Source organism: Garra rufa, chromosome 15, assembly GCF_049309525.1.
Source record: "Garra rufa chromosome 15, GarRuf1.0, whole genome shotgun sequence".
NCBI lineage: Eukaryota > Metazoa > Chordata > Actinopteri > Cypriniformes > Cyprinidae > Garra > Garra rufa.
The window spans coordinates 23,249,090-23,265,646 of record NC_133375.1 but is presented as its reverse complement, the minus strand read 5'-3'; the positions used below and the strand labels follow the sequence as shown (position 1 = coordinate 23,265,646).

Here is a 16,557-nt window from a genome sequence, read left to right as displayed (position 1 = left end):
AGGATGCGTAATTTAGGTTATATTGTCTGTTTCGACAGAAAATAAATAAATATCGAGTATCACGCCATAAATGTTCCGCCCTAAACATATTTCTTGAAAGCTGATTGGTTGAAGAATTTGGCGCTGGGGGTTGATGGACATGTTAGGTCGAGATAAGGGCGGGACCAACAACTAGTATTTTAGGCTGAAATGAGGATTTACTGCATCGTGTTGTTTTTGTGTGAACGTTCTTATCACATTTTACAGCAAATTGAACACAGATTTATTTAATTGAGAACTCTTTATTTGCTTGCAGGTTCAATTATGTCTGTATCTATAATGCCTCTCTTCCACCCCTCTCCCCCTCCCCTCTGCCTCTCTGGGTGTAAACAAAGCCGAAGTGGGTCATTTGTCGTGGTATGAGAATAGTAAAGGTTCCGCATCCCTGACGCGGAATGTAGAGAGCCGATGTATCTGCCATTAAAACCACAAAATGAAATTAAACAAAGCCACAGCTCTGGGGCATATTTATGACGTAACATTGACCAAAATTTCCAGAGTGACAACTGACACGCTATCCATATCCGACATCTGCCTTTCCAAGAAAAGAATCTTCAGTGTTTTGTTGTTATGGGGTTGCCACGACACTAAGAAGAAAACGCTACACAAAAGAGCAAGGATGCGCTTACAGACGCGCTCGCTCCCCGCCTCCTCCGGGTGGGGGATTCTTCTCTCAACCGTGTTTTTTTTTTTTTTTGACCGTTTCAACACGTAGCATGAGCGAGAGGCGTTGGTATCCAAACTTAACCAAACCAAACCTCCCCACGCCCGGTCTGAACCGGTTCGGGGGCAGTGCGCGCTCCTGGAGACACCCTCCCCTCTCCCTTGCTAAAATTCCTGCCACGCGCTCACACATACACAAAAAGAATCTTACGCGCTCGCTCCCGCGCATACGTCACCCTCCCCTCTGCCGCGTTCCCCCCCAAGATCTCCCATTGGCTCCTGCGCACATCTCGAGCCTCCTCTTGTTGTCGCCTCTGATTGGTTCGCGGTGAGGACGCTGTCCTGCGATTGGCGGATGTGAGTGCGAGCCCTTCTCGCTCATTGGCTGGTGCGGGCCGTGCATGAGCGCGAGGGAAAGAGTTGTAAACGCGAAGCGCGTGCTGGAAAAGCCGAGGCGTAGGGCTGAGAGCAGCGCGAGCACCGGAGATCAGCAGGGGCATCACTCGTCACAACATCCAGCCTCTCATCCGCCCTCTCTCCATTTTGTCGCGGTTTTTTTTTTTCGTTTTTATCGTTTAAGTGTGACTCGTGGTGAGCGACAGGACCCGAGTTCCGCAGCGAGGCTTTTGTTAGCCCGTGTCGGGGGCAGTTACGATTGCCCCTCAGTGGGGGAACGCGTTATCATCTTTCAGTTATTTGGGAGGCAAAACCGCAGCCTCTCACCGCGTGTTCGTCAAAAATCGATTTTAGGTGTGTTGTAACGTGATTTCGGATCTGGTTAGACCGGATAAACTGGGATTTTTTTTTTAAAAAACACCGTCGCGGTTCTTTGTGTTGCTTCAGCTTCGTGTCCCTGTTGCAAGCTACTCGAAGTTCCGCACTCCGAGCTCCAAAACATGTGCTCCCGGGTGTGGTTTATCACCGACCGGCGGATCAGCCAGGAGTACCCGCAGGTTCAGATCCTGCGAGCTCTGAAGGAGCGCTGCGCCGAGGACGATGTTGAATTCCGCTATCTTCTAATGGATGAAATCGTCCTGACCATCACGGATGGACAACTCGGTAAAAAACGCACTCACACATAAACACGCATACACACACGCATTCCTTATGTAGGAGCACGGAAATTGCTTTTGTGTTTAAACCGTTGAGTTGGCTAAATAACCGGTCAGTGTAGATGGTTAGCGCGCTTGCACTGAGCGGATGTGCATCACCTTTTGAGCGTGTTTTGTGTAGATGTGTGTGTGGGTGACCGCCTAACCCACTTTCAGCCAGTCGGCCACCATAGCTTAGCAGATGTATGAAAGGTTGTTTAAAATCGTCGAGAAATTGTTGTAATCTACATCAAAATTTGCTGTTTAAACAGTGACGTGAATGTGTTTATATCGGCGTTTATTGTTGCACCATGTGCGCGCGAATGAGCGGACAGTCACGAGTGTGCGGCGCGAGCGCGTTCATTATCAACGCATAAAGCCTAGGGCGCAGATGGCGCGACGTTCACAAAGACCGTTATATTAAGGTGCTACATTCTTCATAATTGTATATTTTTCCCCTCTTTTTTTAAAAACACTCTTCGGGTGTTTACATTTACAGCGCAAGCTTTGGTCCAATAAATGAAACTGAGATGTTATGACGCATTCGCGCGAGGTTCCACATACAAAGGACTTACATCGAAATGATCGATTAGTCACATGCAATCCTCCACTGAAATACGATTTTAAAAACGTTTAATCAGTCGGAAGATGTTTGTACCGTCGTGTAGACGATTATTGATGTAACCGCATCACGGTATGGTAGCCATACTAAAGATACAGACATTGTCTAATGAACTTGATGTATCTGGATGCTTAAAAATGCGCACACACCTATATCGAATCCTGTTAGTCATGGATTACTCTATCTTGTTTTACCAGTTTAGTTTTTATAGCCACTTACATACTTAACCACTTGAGCATCTGAGACAACAATGGCTCCTATGCCAATGATGATTTCAGGTCAGGTCTTTAAGACCTAGCGTGTGATTTTTAGAGCAATGCTAGACTATGAAAAAACAGTGGTGGTGGTCATGCTGTTTAAATTAAATGGACCGTTCAAGAAAACATCCATCTTGTCAAACCTGTATGGCTGATTTTCTTCAGTGGCCTACAGAAGATGCTAGGCAGAATGTTAGAGGCTGGCAGCCTGAGGCACCATTCACTTTAATTGCATCTTTCTTTCCATGCAATGCAAGTGAATGTTGACCGAGTCTTTGTTTTTTTTGGACGCAAGACATATGGGTTCAGAACAACATGAGGGTGAGTAGGTGATGTCCCTTTAATAATCAGCTGACAGCGAGTTGCAAAGTGTTTCATAAGTCAATGATCTGAGTCATTGACACCACTGTTGCCATTGTGGGTGGGTGGGGCTGTTTTGCTTTGAGGTGACAGCATTTCTTTTTGGGGAGGCAGATGGGGACTGGTAAAGGGAGTGGCTATGCACCAATGCAGCTTTGCTTCGAATCAGCTACTCTAAGTTAAGCGGTGTGACTTCCCAACATGAAGACCGGAACCGACCATATAAGTGAAGGAGAAAAGACCAAATTGACCTACTTAAATGCAAAGGTAGACAGCTGTCAGGAGAGCATGACAGCAGCACAACTGGTGCAGGTTGTTGGCATGTTGTGTGTGTGTCTGTTTGTGTTTAATCTGCTGGCCTGGATCCTGTCTTGGTCCGATTAAGAGGTGGTTGACAGTTGGTCAGCTTTGGGATTTATGCCCCCGGAGATCCTGACATTCTGCTGGTTACATCATCAACGTGAGACACGAGTAGGTCAGCACTTGATCGTGATCTCTTGTGACGCTAAAACACTGCAGTTTGAGGCCACATCAGAATTCCTGAACATGTTTAATTGGTGAACCCGTTGACAGGCGCTGCAAGAATGTGTATAGTTATCTTATCACCTGCTGTGTGTTGCTCTACATGCGGCAATCAAACAATCAATAGGTAATCGGGGTTCAAGACTTGCGACTGTGATTTTCACTTCATTGATGGTGTGAGCGAAGTGCGTGAGTGTTACTTTTTGATGTCAAGTGTCCATTCCTCTACGAGATGCGAAATCTAACACCAATTTAAAGTCTCACACATGCACAAACTGCAAGCATGCTGAAAAATTCACAAACATGCAGATAATGCACACATGTGACTATATATTGGTGGTAAGTGAAACTTCCGACTGTAACGATTTAATCAACCACTTCCCAAGACGTTTCGTTATGTAAATAAAATCCTTGGGAGGTTTTTATTGCTATAGAGGAGGATGGAGCGGTGCAGTGTTTAAAAATCATTGGTATCTGTTGTGCGTTAAGATTGAGGTAGTTCCCCTTGATAATGTCAACTAAAAACATTAATAACCATAAATGAGGAAGGCAGTTCTCTTAGGTTAGCTTAGATCCTCCGTGTTAGATGACACTATTGTGAATTCACTGCCTTTCAGGACTGAATTTAGGGTTTCTGTGGTGTATACTAGTGTAATCATACAGGAATTGAATGCCAGTTCACAGATTGGGTTTTGTGTGTTGATATGTGTTGTTTATGGTGGTCTAGCTTGTTTATGAATGAAAAGGCAACTTTTTTTTTTTGTGATGATTGTGGTTGAAAATATGTAATTCTGAAGTATGGCTTTAAATACGGCAATGGGACTGTACTGCTCACTAATTGACAAGTGAATGACATATTAAAAAATAAAGATAATTAAGTATAATTTACTTCAATTAACTTAATTTACTTCAATGTTGTAAATCAAAGTTATACTGCTGTTCAAAAGTCTGGAGTCAATCAGATACTTTATACTTTTATTCATCACTGTTTCCACAAAAATATTAAGTACTGATAATAATGGGAGATGTTTCTTGAGTGCCAAATCAACATATTAGAATGATTTCTGAAGGATCATGTTACACTGAAGACTGGAGCAATAGCTAATAAAAATTCAGCTTTGCCATTAGGGCTGTCAAATGAGTGAATTGTGATCACACCCAAAACAAAAGTTCCTTTACATCATATATGTATGTGTACTATGTATATTTATGTATATTTCTGCATATATATAAATACACACACATGCATGTACATATATATCTCAAATCTAACCTGTTTTTCCTTAATATATACATGTATGTGTGTATTTATACAAAAATATACACCGCACACACACAGTATGTTTTGCAGCTATAAAATATATATATATATGGATGGAAATTAGCACCCGCCACCAGCCAAATGCGGGTGATTTTGTGTTGTGGCGGGTAAACTCGCTTCACCCACCGGCCACCGTGGCGGGTAAATATAAAAATAACATACTTCAACCGGACGGCGTGAGGCGGTAATGCACCTTAAACGTTGGTTGCGAACTGCCGTTAAAATACATGAAGAAGACGACGGCGGACACTTTTAGCGGAGGCACACCTTCAAAAAAATGTAACGTGTATATATAAACGTATATGTATAAACGTATATACATTGTTATTGTTCTGACGGCAAACCAAAAAATCATCTCGGCATCATTCACAGTTATTTAGCAGAGAACACAGAGCAGAACTAGTATGTCGGCGCGGGTATTAATACACATTGGAATCAATCATTTGCACATGCTTTTGAGTCCTGCTTATTTAAAGTGAAAGAGAGACTCATTTGCGCGCTCTCTTATAGATTATTTTCTGTGCGCCCACAGAACGCGAAAAGGAGAGTGACCGATTTAAACAATTGTTAAGGGAATAAGCAAATGTAATATTGATTTAATACAACAGTTCAATAACAAGAAAGTATCAAATGACCTGAGTTGTCTGACAATATATCTCTATTGCCTGATTTTACTCTTTTTTCTTTAAATGAAAATATTTCTAGATGAGTAACAGCTCAGCCGCTGCACATCTCTAAAAGCAAACCAGCGGTGTTTCATTCATGAATGAAAGCGCATTTTGAACCAATCTTCAGTTCATTATTATCCGTTCATAAAGACAGCCAGTCACTTCAAATGAATCATTTGTCTTACTGCCACCTGCTGGCGGATTTAGTGTCATTGTAACGTATACTTAGTTATTTAAAACGTAATATTTCTATATTAAAAAATGTATATTTAATACATTTATCTCAACATGAATTTATTTGCACTTATTACACGGCTCTTTGGAATGCTTGATTCTGATTGGTCAGTTGAGACATTTGCAGGTTCGTTCTTTTCAAATAATCACAGCTCCAAAGTAATAACGCATAGCCGGTACTACTTGTATGTTTAAAATCCCTCCGTGCCAACAAAGATTACCGTTTGGCGCCATCTTGTGACAAACACTGGACAACCACAATTAACAATGGAAAATTTCGACATTAATCTATTTAAATTGTCTTACTAACGTACATAGTTTGAATGTTAGTCACGTGGTATTATATCACTTCGCGGAAGGATAAAAATGTTAATTTAAAACAAATATGCCAATAAAAGGTTTCAAATTCATATTCATGTCCAGTTTTTTTCCTTATGTGGCAAGTAGCCGTGTAATAAGCGGGATAATGTACAGGCAGCCTGTAGTTATCGCGAAATAAGCCCCTTCAGTGTGATACAATGCGGCTACTTGCCACATAAGGAAAAAAACTGGAGGCTCAGGGGTGGCATAAGTAAGGGATAATGTACAGGACATTATCCCTTACTTATGCCACCCCTGAGCCTCAATAAATGTCTGAAATTGCACCTGCAAGCCACTTTTGTGTTCCTTTGTGCCACCTCTGTAGTACAAATTATTTTTTATTAATACTAATTTTATATGATTGGTAATATAGTTGTCTTATTCTGTTATTAAAGTGTTTTAATTAGAAATTTAAAAAAATAAAATATAATAAATATATTTTTTTAATTGACATATGACATTTAATAAAAAAAAATGCCATAACAAAGGTAAAAAGAAACTGCCACTGTAAATCACATTAATGAGTCAATTATCACCTCAAGGCTAATTTTTTATCAGAATTTTTTATTATTGATCAGAAGATGCTTCAACATGTTTTAAATTAGTAGGACACGCACTACAAGAAGGAAAAAATTGCTTAGAAAAGTGGGTGTATGACAGGCATGGCTGTGGAATGGTGTTTGGCAAAGATTTTTTGGAGGAAAAATTTTAAGTCAGAAGTTTTTTTTTTTTTTTTTTTTTTGCTTTGATCCCTGGGTTTGTAAGATAGAGAGAGAAAATGCCAGTATTTTATTGAGACTTGAGATTAAATAAACTGCTCAAGTATAGTAGATCTTGTAGTATTAATTTTCACATGCAGCTACACATTGTCGGTTAAAAACATAAATTGGCTGGTAAAAACATTTAGTGGCTGGTAGATTTTGAAATCCACCAGCCACACTGGCCGGTGGACAAAAAAGTTAATTTCCATCCCTGGTTGAGATTAATGATTTAAATACAATTTTTTGAAAACAGAAATATTAAAGATTTAAATAACCTAACAGATCTGCCAGCAGGTGGCGGCAAGACACTGATTTAATTACTGAATCATATCATTCTTTTGATTCGTTCGAACGGATGGTTCATTCGAGAATAAAGCGAGTGACTATCGTTATGAATGGGAAATTGAATCATTTTACTAGATTCGTTTAAAAACGCAAGTTCATTCATGAACGAAACACTGCTGTGTTTGAGTGGAGATGCGCGCAGTTGTGACTTGTTTCAGATTACTTTTGACGACGAAATAGAGCAAAATCAGGCATACTGTTGTAGTCAGACAATGTAAGTCACTTAATAATAACGTTGTTTATTTTAGCTGTGTTAGATCAATATCTCATTTACAAACTCACTTAAAAAAATTTAAAAGCTGTCACTCATCTTAGTTCGCGATATCACAAAGCTCTATTATAAACATCGACGCTCTCTTTACTGCACAATCAATCTCTTATTTACACTCTCTCTATACTTTATTTATGAAAGGATTGGTGAGATATGTCTGTGATACATTACTCTACGTTGCAAAAACACGTAGAAACCTTTGAAGTTCCGCTGAGCGCAAACACAAATATGCTGATCGGATCAGTCTCACATGGTGCTTCTAAATATTTTTTTACAGTCGCACGTACTAATTTTTAGTCGCAAATGCGAGTGAAACGGTCGCACTGTAGAGCCCAGCCCTACAACAACAGCAACAACCCACAGCAGTGTAGCAGATCTATTCCGCCAAGACCAAATACATTACCATTGTCATATTCATTACCGTGCTAAAATCTTCCGAGAGTTGTCATAATAGAAATGTATTTTTGATACACCCTTGGTGAACATAAAAGACTATGGCCCTGTCCCAAATCGCACCCTAAACCTTCGCTGTTTTCTTTTGAGTCCACACTTTTGTGAGGTAATGCCGAATTGACTGTCAGGTAGTCTGCCGCAGAGCTTGCTTTAGTACGGGCTCAGAAGAAGTGCACATCGAGGGCACATAGGGGCCACAAAGGAGGCGGTTACAAACACCCTTCTGAGAACTAAAATGACGAAATGGGACACTTATGGTCTTGTGGACTTAGCGGACATGCATACACGGCTGCCATTATAAGTAAGTGTAAGTGAACCGTAGGTGAACATGAAGTGTGCCATTTGGGACAGGGCTTAAATCTAAAAATGAAGATACTACTTGAACTTCTTTTTTAACTAGTTAATTAGCTCATGGTCTTTATCATCATCATCATCATGACGCATCCCTGATCTGAAATGGCCGGAAAACAGTCTGCATTAGTACATCCTCCTCCTCAGGTGGAGGAAATGGTCCACAGGGGAAAACGAGCACAAGAGTCTCTGTAAATAAGCTGCGTCCAAAGGTCATGATTTCTCATTGCAGGTTATAAATGTTTGAGGAGTGCAACCAGATGATCATGGAAGCGTAAGCAACAGCTTCCCATCTGAATGCACACACATCATAAAACACACCTATGAGTAACTATCAAGAGTGTTTCAATTGATGCCAGACCTGGCTATGCTGACGCATTGCAGACAACATGACTCAAGCTCAAAGCAAATCATATAATACACTACAGTATTTTTGTCTATGTTCTCATTTCCTATAAATTCAGTATATTACTACTTTAGAAATATCCTCTAATACTATTAGAAAAGCTTAAAGCTAAAGGACACTATTTAAGGTGAAAGAAAGAAAAGAACAGAAAGTGAAGGACTAGAAACTGCAACACAGAGAGAAAGAACAAGCTCCAAAGTTTTACTGAAGTGCCCCTGAAAAGGAGCACAGCAAACAGTAGAGAGAGAGAGGCGGGGAGAGAGACGAAGACTGATAGAGAACTGGGATGCTCCGTGATTTTCTCTTTGTTGAGGGTCATTAAAGACTGAATGACAGCACCGTGTCACTCTCTCACTCTCCCAGACAAATGCACCCAAGCCAACAAGCGGCCTTTATATTCCCAAACTAAAGTTACCATGGCAAAGGAACAATCCAACAGGGCAATAACAGGAAGAAAGAAAGAAAGAAAAGGGTGGGAGAGACAGAAGGAATGAGAGTGAATAGTCTCTCCATGCGGAAACAGGGAGGGTCAAACCCTCCTGGCTGCTGCTGTAGTTCCTGGAAGCGTACGGCACAAGAGTGGAGAAGCTCTGAACTTACACAATGAGCTGACGCTTAACATGACACAAGCACAGCACTATAATCAGGCCGCCTCCTCAGGGTCAAATTTTATGCAGCTGCACATGAACAGCACAGCAGTCTGCAGCACAAACAGTGACAGTGAGACATCACTAATGCTCCACACTATTAACAATACAGGACTTTATTTATCAAGAGAGCAATAACATTCACATTACAATTGAATATAAATGCTTGTTTTGTTACTCAAATATGGCATTATTAGAGTGTACTGAATCCAAATGTTTTGAGGCAAAAAACAACACCATCATCATAATGCTGCATTCTCTCACCCGTCATCATACTCGTCACACTTTACCAAAATAAGAATGAACATACAAAATGCATGTTATTGATTATTTAGTGCTGACCTGAATAAGATATTTTACATAAAAGAGAAAATAACAGTTGAATTTATAAAAATGATTCATTACCTGAATGATCCACAACTGTTTTTTGTTTAGTGATAGTTGTTCATGAGTCCCTTGTTTGTCCTGAGCAGTTAAACTGCCCGCTGTTTTTCAGAACAAATTTGTCCCTCAAATCTTTAGTTTTTTTTTTAGCATTTTCGTGTATTTGAACCCTTTCCAGTAATGACTGTATGATTTTGAGATCCATCTTTTTACACTGAGGACAACTGAGAGATTCATATGCAACTATTACAGAAGGTTGAAACGCTCACTGATGCTCCAGAAGGAAAAACTATGCATTAAGAGCCAGGGGTGTAAACTTTTGAACAAAATGAAGATGTGTCATTTTTTCTTATTTTGCCTAAATATCATATTTTTTTTTAATTACTACTGCATTTCAGAAGCTACAGAAGATACTTACATGTTCTTTAGAAGACAAAATAAGCTAAATTTACCCTGATCTTCAAATTCAAAAAGTTTAATTCATTGTGTTTCCTTCTGAAGCATCAGTGAGCGTTTGAACCTTCTGTAATAGTTGTCCCTCAGCTGTCCTCAGTGTGAAAAGATAGATCTCAAAATCATACAGTCATTGTTGGAAAGGGTTAAAATACACAAAGAAATGCTGGAAAATCAAAGAATTTGTGGGACCTGAAGGATTTTTCTGAAGAACAGCAGGCAGTTTAACTGTTCAGGACCAAAAAAACACAGCTGTGGATCATTCAGGTAACAACACAGTATAAAAAAATCATTCAACTATTCAACTATTATTTTCTCTTGTGGACTATATGTAAACATCTTTTATGTGAAATATCTTATTCAGGTCAGTACTAAATAAACAATAACATGCATTTTGCATGATCCCTCTTATTTTGGTAAAATAATTAACATTTTGCAGATTGTCTTTGTCTTTGCAGAGGAAGGTAAACTTTGTTCACAACTGTACATAAAGTTGATGGGCTCTAATGTTGTTTGGACCCCACCGACTTTCAAAATATCTTATTTGGTGTTCCACAGAAGAAAGCCAGTCATACATGTTAGGAACAATATGAGAGCAAATAATGACAGAATTGTCATTTTTAGGTAAACTATCCCTTTAAGACCTCTGTTTTTTTGGTTATTTTTGAAACAAGATCAAAAAATATTTAAATTGATATAATTTCTTGTTTTCTTATTCCAAAACATCATGAGACATGAAGTGCCTCTCGCTTACACTCATCTTTCATCTGCACTTCTGTGGAAAAACATGTGATGGAGAAAACAGAAGACAGGCATAAGGAAGTGTATGCGTGTCCAAATCTCAGAATTGTAAATGTGAATCTTCAGGAGCTCCATGTGATGTGAGAGCTGGTGCTGTCATTGGTCAAGCCCAGGACAGTGGCCTTTCAACACATAAAAGCCCCATTCTATGCTTTAATCCAGCAAAATCTATTAGAAAATGAACCATTTACATGCGTTATCTATTCTGCTTTTGATCTCCCTTATGCTGTCCATTTTATCACGAGCTGCACTATCCACTGAATTTTTAAAATGCTGAATTACAGGATAATCATTAGGTTTGCAATATGATTGTGATATGAGTTTCATGCATTCATCTGCAAAGTTTATGGTAATGCAGAGAGCAAAGATTAGAAACGTGACTATCTTCTGGTAGGGTGTGTGCACTAATAACATCATACACATAAGGTAAGCAAGCAAGAAACACAAGGGGTTAGTTGCAAAAACTGCTTAGACTAGTCTTAAAAGTTAGTCATCTAATTTTCTTCAAGACTGGTCATAACTGTTTAAAGCCAGTTACTAAAAGTCCTCTGTGAATCAGTAAAAGTAAGCCTCGTTATTTCTCGGATAACTATATATACTAGGATAACTATATATATAGTCAAGCCCAAAATTATTCATACCCCTGGCAAATTCTGACTTAAAGTTACCGGAAATGACACAGGCTTCTCCCAAAAGATTATAAGACGATGTACAAGAGGCATCTATGTGGCATCGAAATATTTCTCAGTTTTTATTTACATTTGAACAAAAAGTGGCATGTCCAAAATTATTCATACCCTTTGCAAACTGTCACAGTCTATGGGAAAATCCAAAGTTCTATACCATTCCAAATAGTCCAAGCTGTTCTAAAGCATCCTAATTACCCTGATTCATTGGGAACAGCTGTTTTAATCAACTCAACAGGTGAAAAAAGGAAAGCTCTCTGCTGTTGGTTTGTGGACAGTCATGGCTAAGACAAAGGACCTGCGGCTGTGCATTGTGGCTGCTCACAAGTTCCAGCAGCTACAGTGCAAAGTATTATTAAAAAAGACATTCCGCATTGTGAAAAATCTCAGAGGACGTGGTCGGAAGACAAAAGTGACACCTGTGCTGGCCAGGAAGATAGTGAGAGAGGTAAAAAAAAAAGAATCCAAGGATCACCACCAAGGCCATCCTGATGAATCTGGGCTCTGCTGGTGGCAACATCTCAAGGCAAACCGTCCAACGAACACTTCACACTGCTGGGTTCCACGGACCCAGACCAAGGAGGACACCACTTCTCCAGATAAGGCACATAAAAGCCCACTTGGCCTTTGCAAATGCTAATCTGGACAAAGAAGACTTCTGGTCTTCTGTTTTATGGTCAGATGAAACAAAAATTGAATTGTTTGGCCACAATGATGTAGCCTTCATTTGGCATAAAAAATTAGAAGCTTTCAGCTGTAAGAACACCATCCCCACTGTCAAGCATGGTGGTGGGAACCTAATGTTTTGGTTCTGTTTTTTTAGCCTGTGGATCAGGGAACCTAATCACAGTAAACGGCACCATGAAAAAGGAGCAATACATCAAAATTCCCAACAACAACATCAGGCAGTCTGCAGAGAAACTTGGCCTTGGGCACCAGTGGACATTTCAGCATGACAACGACCCAAAACACAGAAAAAGTGGTGGAGAAATGGTTAGCAGACAAAAACATTAATCCAATTGAGAATCTGTGGAGGGAGCTAAAGATCAGGGTGATGGCAAGGAGACCCTCCAGCCTGAAAGATTTGGAGCTTATCGCTAAAGATGAATGGGCAAAAATATTTTATTATATTATATTAAAATATTATATTTTTTTCCACAATGATTCCTCTTGTACATTGTCTTATTATCTTTTGGGAGAAGCCTGTGTCATATCCGGTAAAAAAAAAAAAAAAAGAAAAAAAAAAAACTTGCTGGTTGAATAAAAGTAACTTTAAGTCAGAAATTACCAGGGGTATGAATAATTTCGGGCTTCACTGTATATATTCTTTGCGGTTAAATTATTATTATTTTTTTTTTTTGGAAGTTGATCGATCGTTTCACTAGATAAGACTCTTATTCCTTGTGTAGAGCCCTTTAAAGCTGAATTGAAACTGCAGTTTGGACCTTCAACCCATTGGCCACCGTTGATGTCTACTATAGGAGAAAAATCCTGGAATGTTTTTCTCAAAAAACGTAATGTCTTTGCGACTGAAGACAGAAAGACATGAACATCTTGGATGACATGAGGATGAGTAAATTATGACTAATCTTTTGATGAACTAATCCTTTAATATAGTAAAATACAATGTCACTTAAATAAAAGAAATTTAGTTCACTTTGAATAACTGGAGTGATGTTTGCCCACATACTGGATGTAATTTTTACAGTTTTGCTTGTCCTAAAACAATGTTTTAAACAATACAACCTCTATTGCATGTTTAGTATAATCATCCACAAAATATGCACTACTGATGAAATTACACACACACACACATACATAGATACAGTCAAACCCAAAATTATTCAGACACCAGATATAATTTTTGATATATTTTTTTTACTAGTGGGTGCAGGACACTAGTTCATTTATGTAAGTGAATATAGCAAAGTCAACTGTCACATATTACACCCAAAAATTCTTTATACAGTGGACTACCAGTAAAACTGATAACAGTTTGACCTGACTGTGTTTTGCTTAAATATTTTTTTTAATTGCTAATGCAACCTTTTTACACCACAAACTAAACAAAATTACGCATTGCTTGGTAATTTGTCTACAAAGTATTGACCGTTGTGTAAATATTGTCATACTAACAGTTGTCTGAATTGTTGGTTGATTGTAATCCATTACATACCTTCTAAGTTAAAGATGAATTTGTTCTTCCACAGTTTAAGTTCTTGTCATATTTTATTACCATTTTCTAAACTACAGCGAATAAACTGTGATAATGTAAGAAATGTCGAAGGTGTCTCAAGAAATTTTGGTTCGAATGTACATGTTTCCTAAAATATTAGTATGGCTTCTATTCGAAAACATTTTTAAATTGTAATTTACTCCTGTGATGCCAAAGCTGAATTTTGTACATGTATATGTATAAAGAGAACAGTAATCATAGAATGCTGACTTTATCACTTTCATTATAGTAATCAACAAAGCTGCCCACACAGCACTAGTACAATCTGAACACTCTAGTTTTGTTGTGAGGAATCATACACTGTGTCTGCAATACAATAAACGTTCACTGCATATTATTTAGACTTCATAGATTATTATCTGGCTTAATTACACACAATAACTGATTTAGCAGCCAGAGATCTCCCTCAGGATTTCATGTTTGCTATTGCAATCTGCCAGTTATTGTCATAACTATGCAATTATTGACCTTTATCTTTTACTACCTGCTAAAGTATTCAATATAGTTTGTAAGTAAATATCCACCACGTACAACAATATAAATGTAGGTCAGATGAATCAGTCACACTGGCAAACAAGTGACTAAAAATGAGGCCAGTAAGAATATAGTATATAACAATAATGATGTGTTATATTGAAAAAAAGCAAATTTTCAAACACAAACACAAATTGTGTCTTTGCGTCACAAGTACTACAACTCCTCAAAGTGAATAAATCCCCCATATGAGGCATATTAAATTAGCACTGATGAGGAAGACTAAAATGACAAGGGGGGGAGGTAATTAGATTAGTCAGATGCTATCCGAGGCTGGTTTGGCTAATGACTGCTGCTGTTTGCAGTGTACACAGGAAGTGGAAACTGTCAAAGGCACATGTTCGATTTGGGCACTGTAAATGAATTCTGTCTTAATCTGTGGTTGGAATTCCTCTTTTTACAGTATGAAAGTACGAGAATAGCTCTTTGATCCTCTACAGACAGCAAGGGTCCTACCACGGTCAAGGCACAGAAACATAGTAAGGACATCGTTAAAATAATCCATGTGACATCAATGGATTAATCATAATTTTAAAATAATCTAACTATATTAACGGAACATTTCTGTGGCTTGACTGTGGTAGGACCCTTGCTGTCTATGGAGGGACAGAAAGCTCTTGGATTTATTCAAAAATATCTTAACCCTGCTGAAAAAACCAGCATATGCTGGTTTTTTCAGCAGGGAATTTGTGTTCAAAAGGTGAACAAAGGTCTTACGGATTTGGAATGACACTCCACTTTTATGGAAATAAGCTCATTCTCCAACTCCCCCCGAGTTAATAAATTGAGTTTTACCGTTCGGAAATCCATTCAGCCGTTCTCCTGTTCTGGCGATATCACTTTTAGCATAGCTTAGCATAGATCATTGAATCCTATTAGACCAATAGCATCGCGTTCAAAAATGACCAACGAGTTTCAATATTTTTTCTATTTAAAACTTGACTCTTCTGTAGTTATATCGTGTACTAATACTGGCGTAAAATGTAAAGCTGCGATTTTCTAGGCCGATAAGATTAGGAATTACACTCCCATTCTGGTGTAATAGTCATTGAAGTGTGGTACCATAATATGGACGCAGCAGGTGGAGTAATATCACGCAGCGCCTGAAATTAGTTCCCAGCTAGGTTAGCATTTGCACATGTGCTGCGTGATATTACTGCGTCTGCTTCGGCCATGTTACGGCAGCAAACTTCCTTGACTATTACGCCGGAATGGGAGTGTAGTTCCTAATCTTATCGGTCTGGAAAATCGCATCTTTACATTTTCCGCCGGTCTTAGTACACAACATAACTACAGAAGAGTCAAGTTTTAAATAGGACAAATATGGAAACTCGTTGGTCATTTTTGAACGCGATGCTATTGGTCTAATAGGATTCAATGATCTATGCTAAGCTATGCTTAAAGTGATATCGCCAGAACAGGAGAACAGCTGAATGGATTTCAAAACATATTAACTCGTGGGGAGTTGGAGAATGAGCCTATTTCCAAAAAAAGTGGAGTGTTCCTTTAATGACAGAATTTTCATTTTTGGGTGAACTATCCCTTTAAAAAAAAGTAACTGCATGCACATTAGTCCATTTTCAGTTGAACTAAACAATAATTTAACTTGTCTGGTATGGGTTGTGTAACCAGAGGGTCATCCAGTTATTAAATTCAAGGGTTCACCCACTTTTTCCACCCTGCAATGTGAATGTTTACACAGTGTATTCAATAAAGACATCATAACGTATCATTGTTTATGTGTTATTTGTTTTAGCAGACTGTGTTTGTCTATAACACCACAAATGCCAAGCAATATTCGGCTTATGACAGTACTAACTCACATAAATGCACTGGCCTGACACATAAACATTATAAAAACATAACATTCTGTGATATATGTAGAGCGTATTCTGGACAGTAACACTGTACTGCAGGTTCCTTTATTACTGTTTACACAATAACAGTGTGCGTCACGTGAACCACACGATGAGCAGTGGGGCCTACATAATTTTATGGGGACTTTACAGAATGTAGACTGATTTTTGTCAAGAGATCCACTCTGCCTCATCTGTCTTTGCATTCACTCTCTCTTTGGTGTATTACAGATGAG

General features: G+C 38.8%; 1 protein-coding gene across 1 annotated transcript in view; it reads left to right on the top strand.

The window, feature by feature from the left end:
- Window positions 1-1,161: 1,161 nt before the first annotated feature.
- rimkla (ribosomal modification protein rimK-like family member A) overlaps window positions 1,162-16,557 on the top strand; it is a 71,442-nt gene continuing 56,046 nt past the window's right edge. The window contains exon 1 of the mRNA XM_073819295.1: window positions 1,162-1,761. Within this exon, the coding sequence (XP_073675396.1) occupies window positions 1,599-1,761 (163 nt within the window). The 5' untranslated portion in view covers window positions 1,162-1,598. The remainder of the gene's footprint in view (window positions 1,762-16,557) is intronic.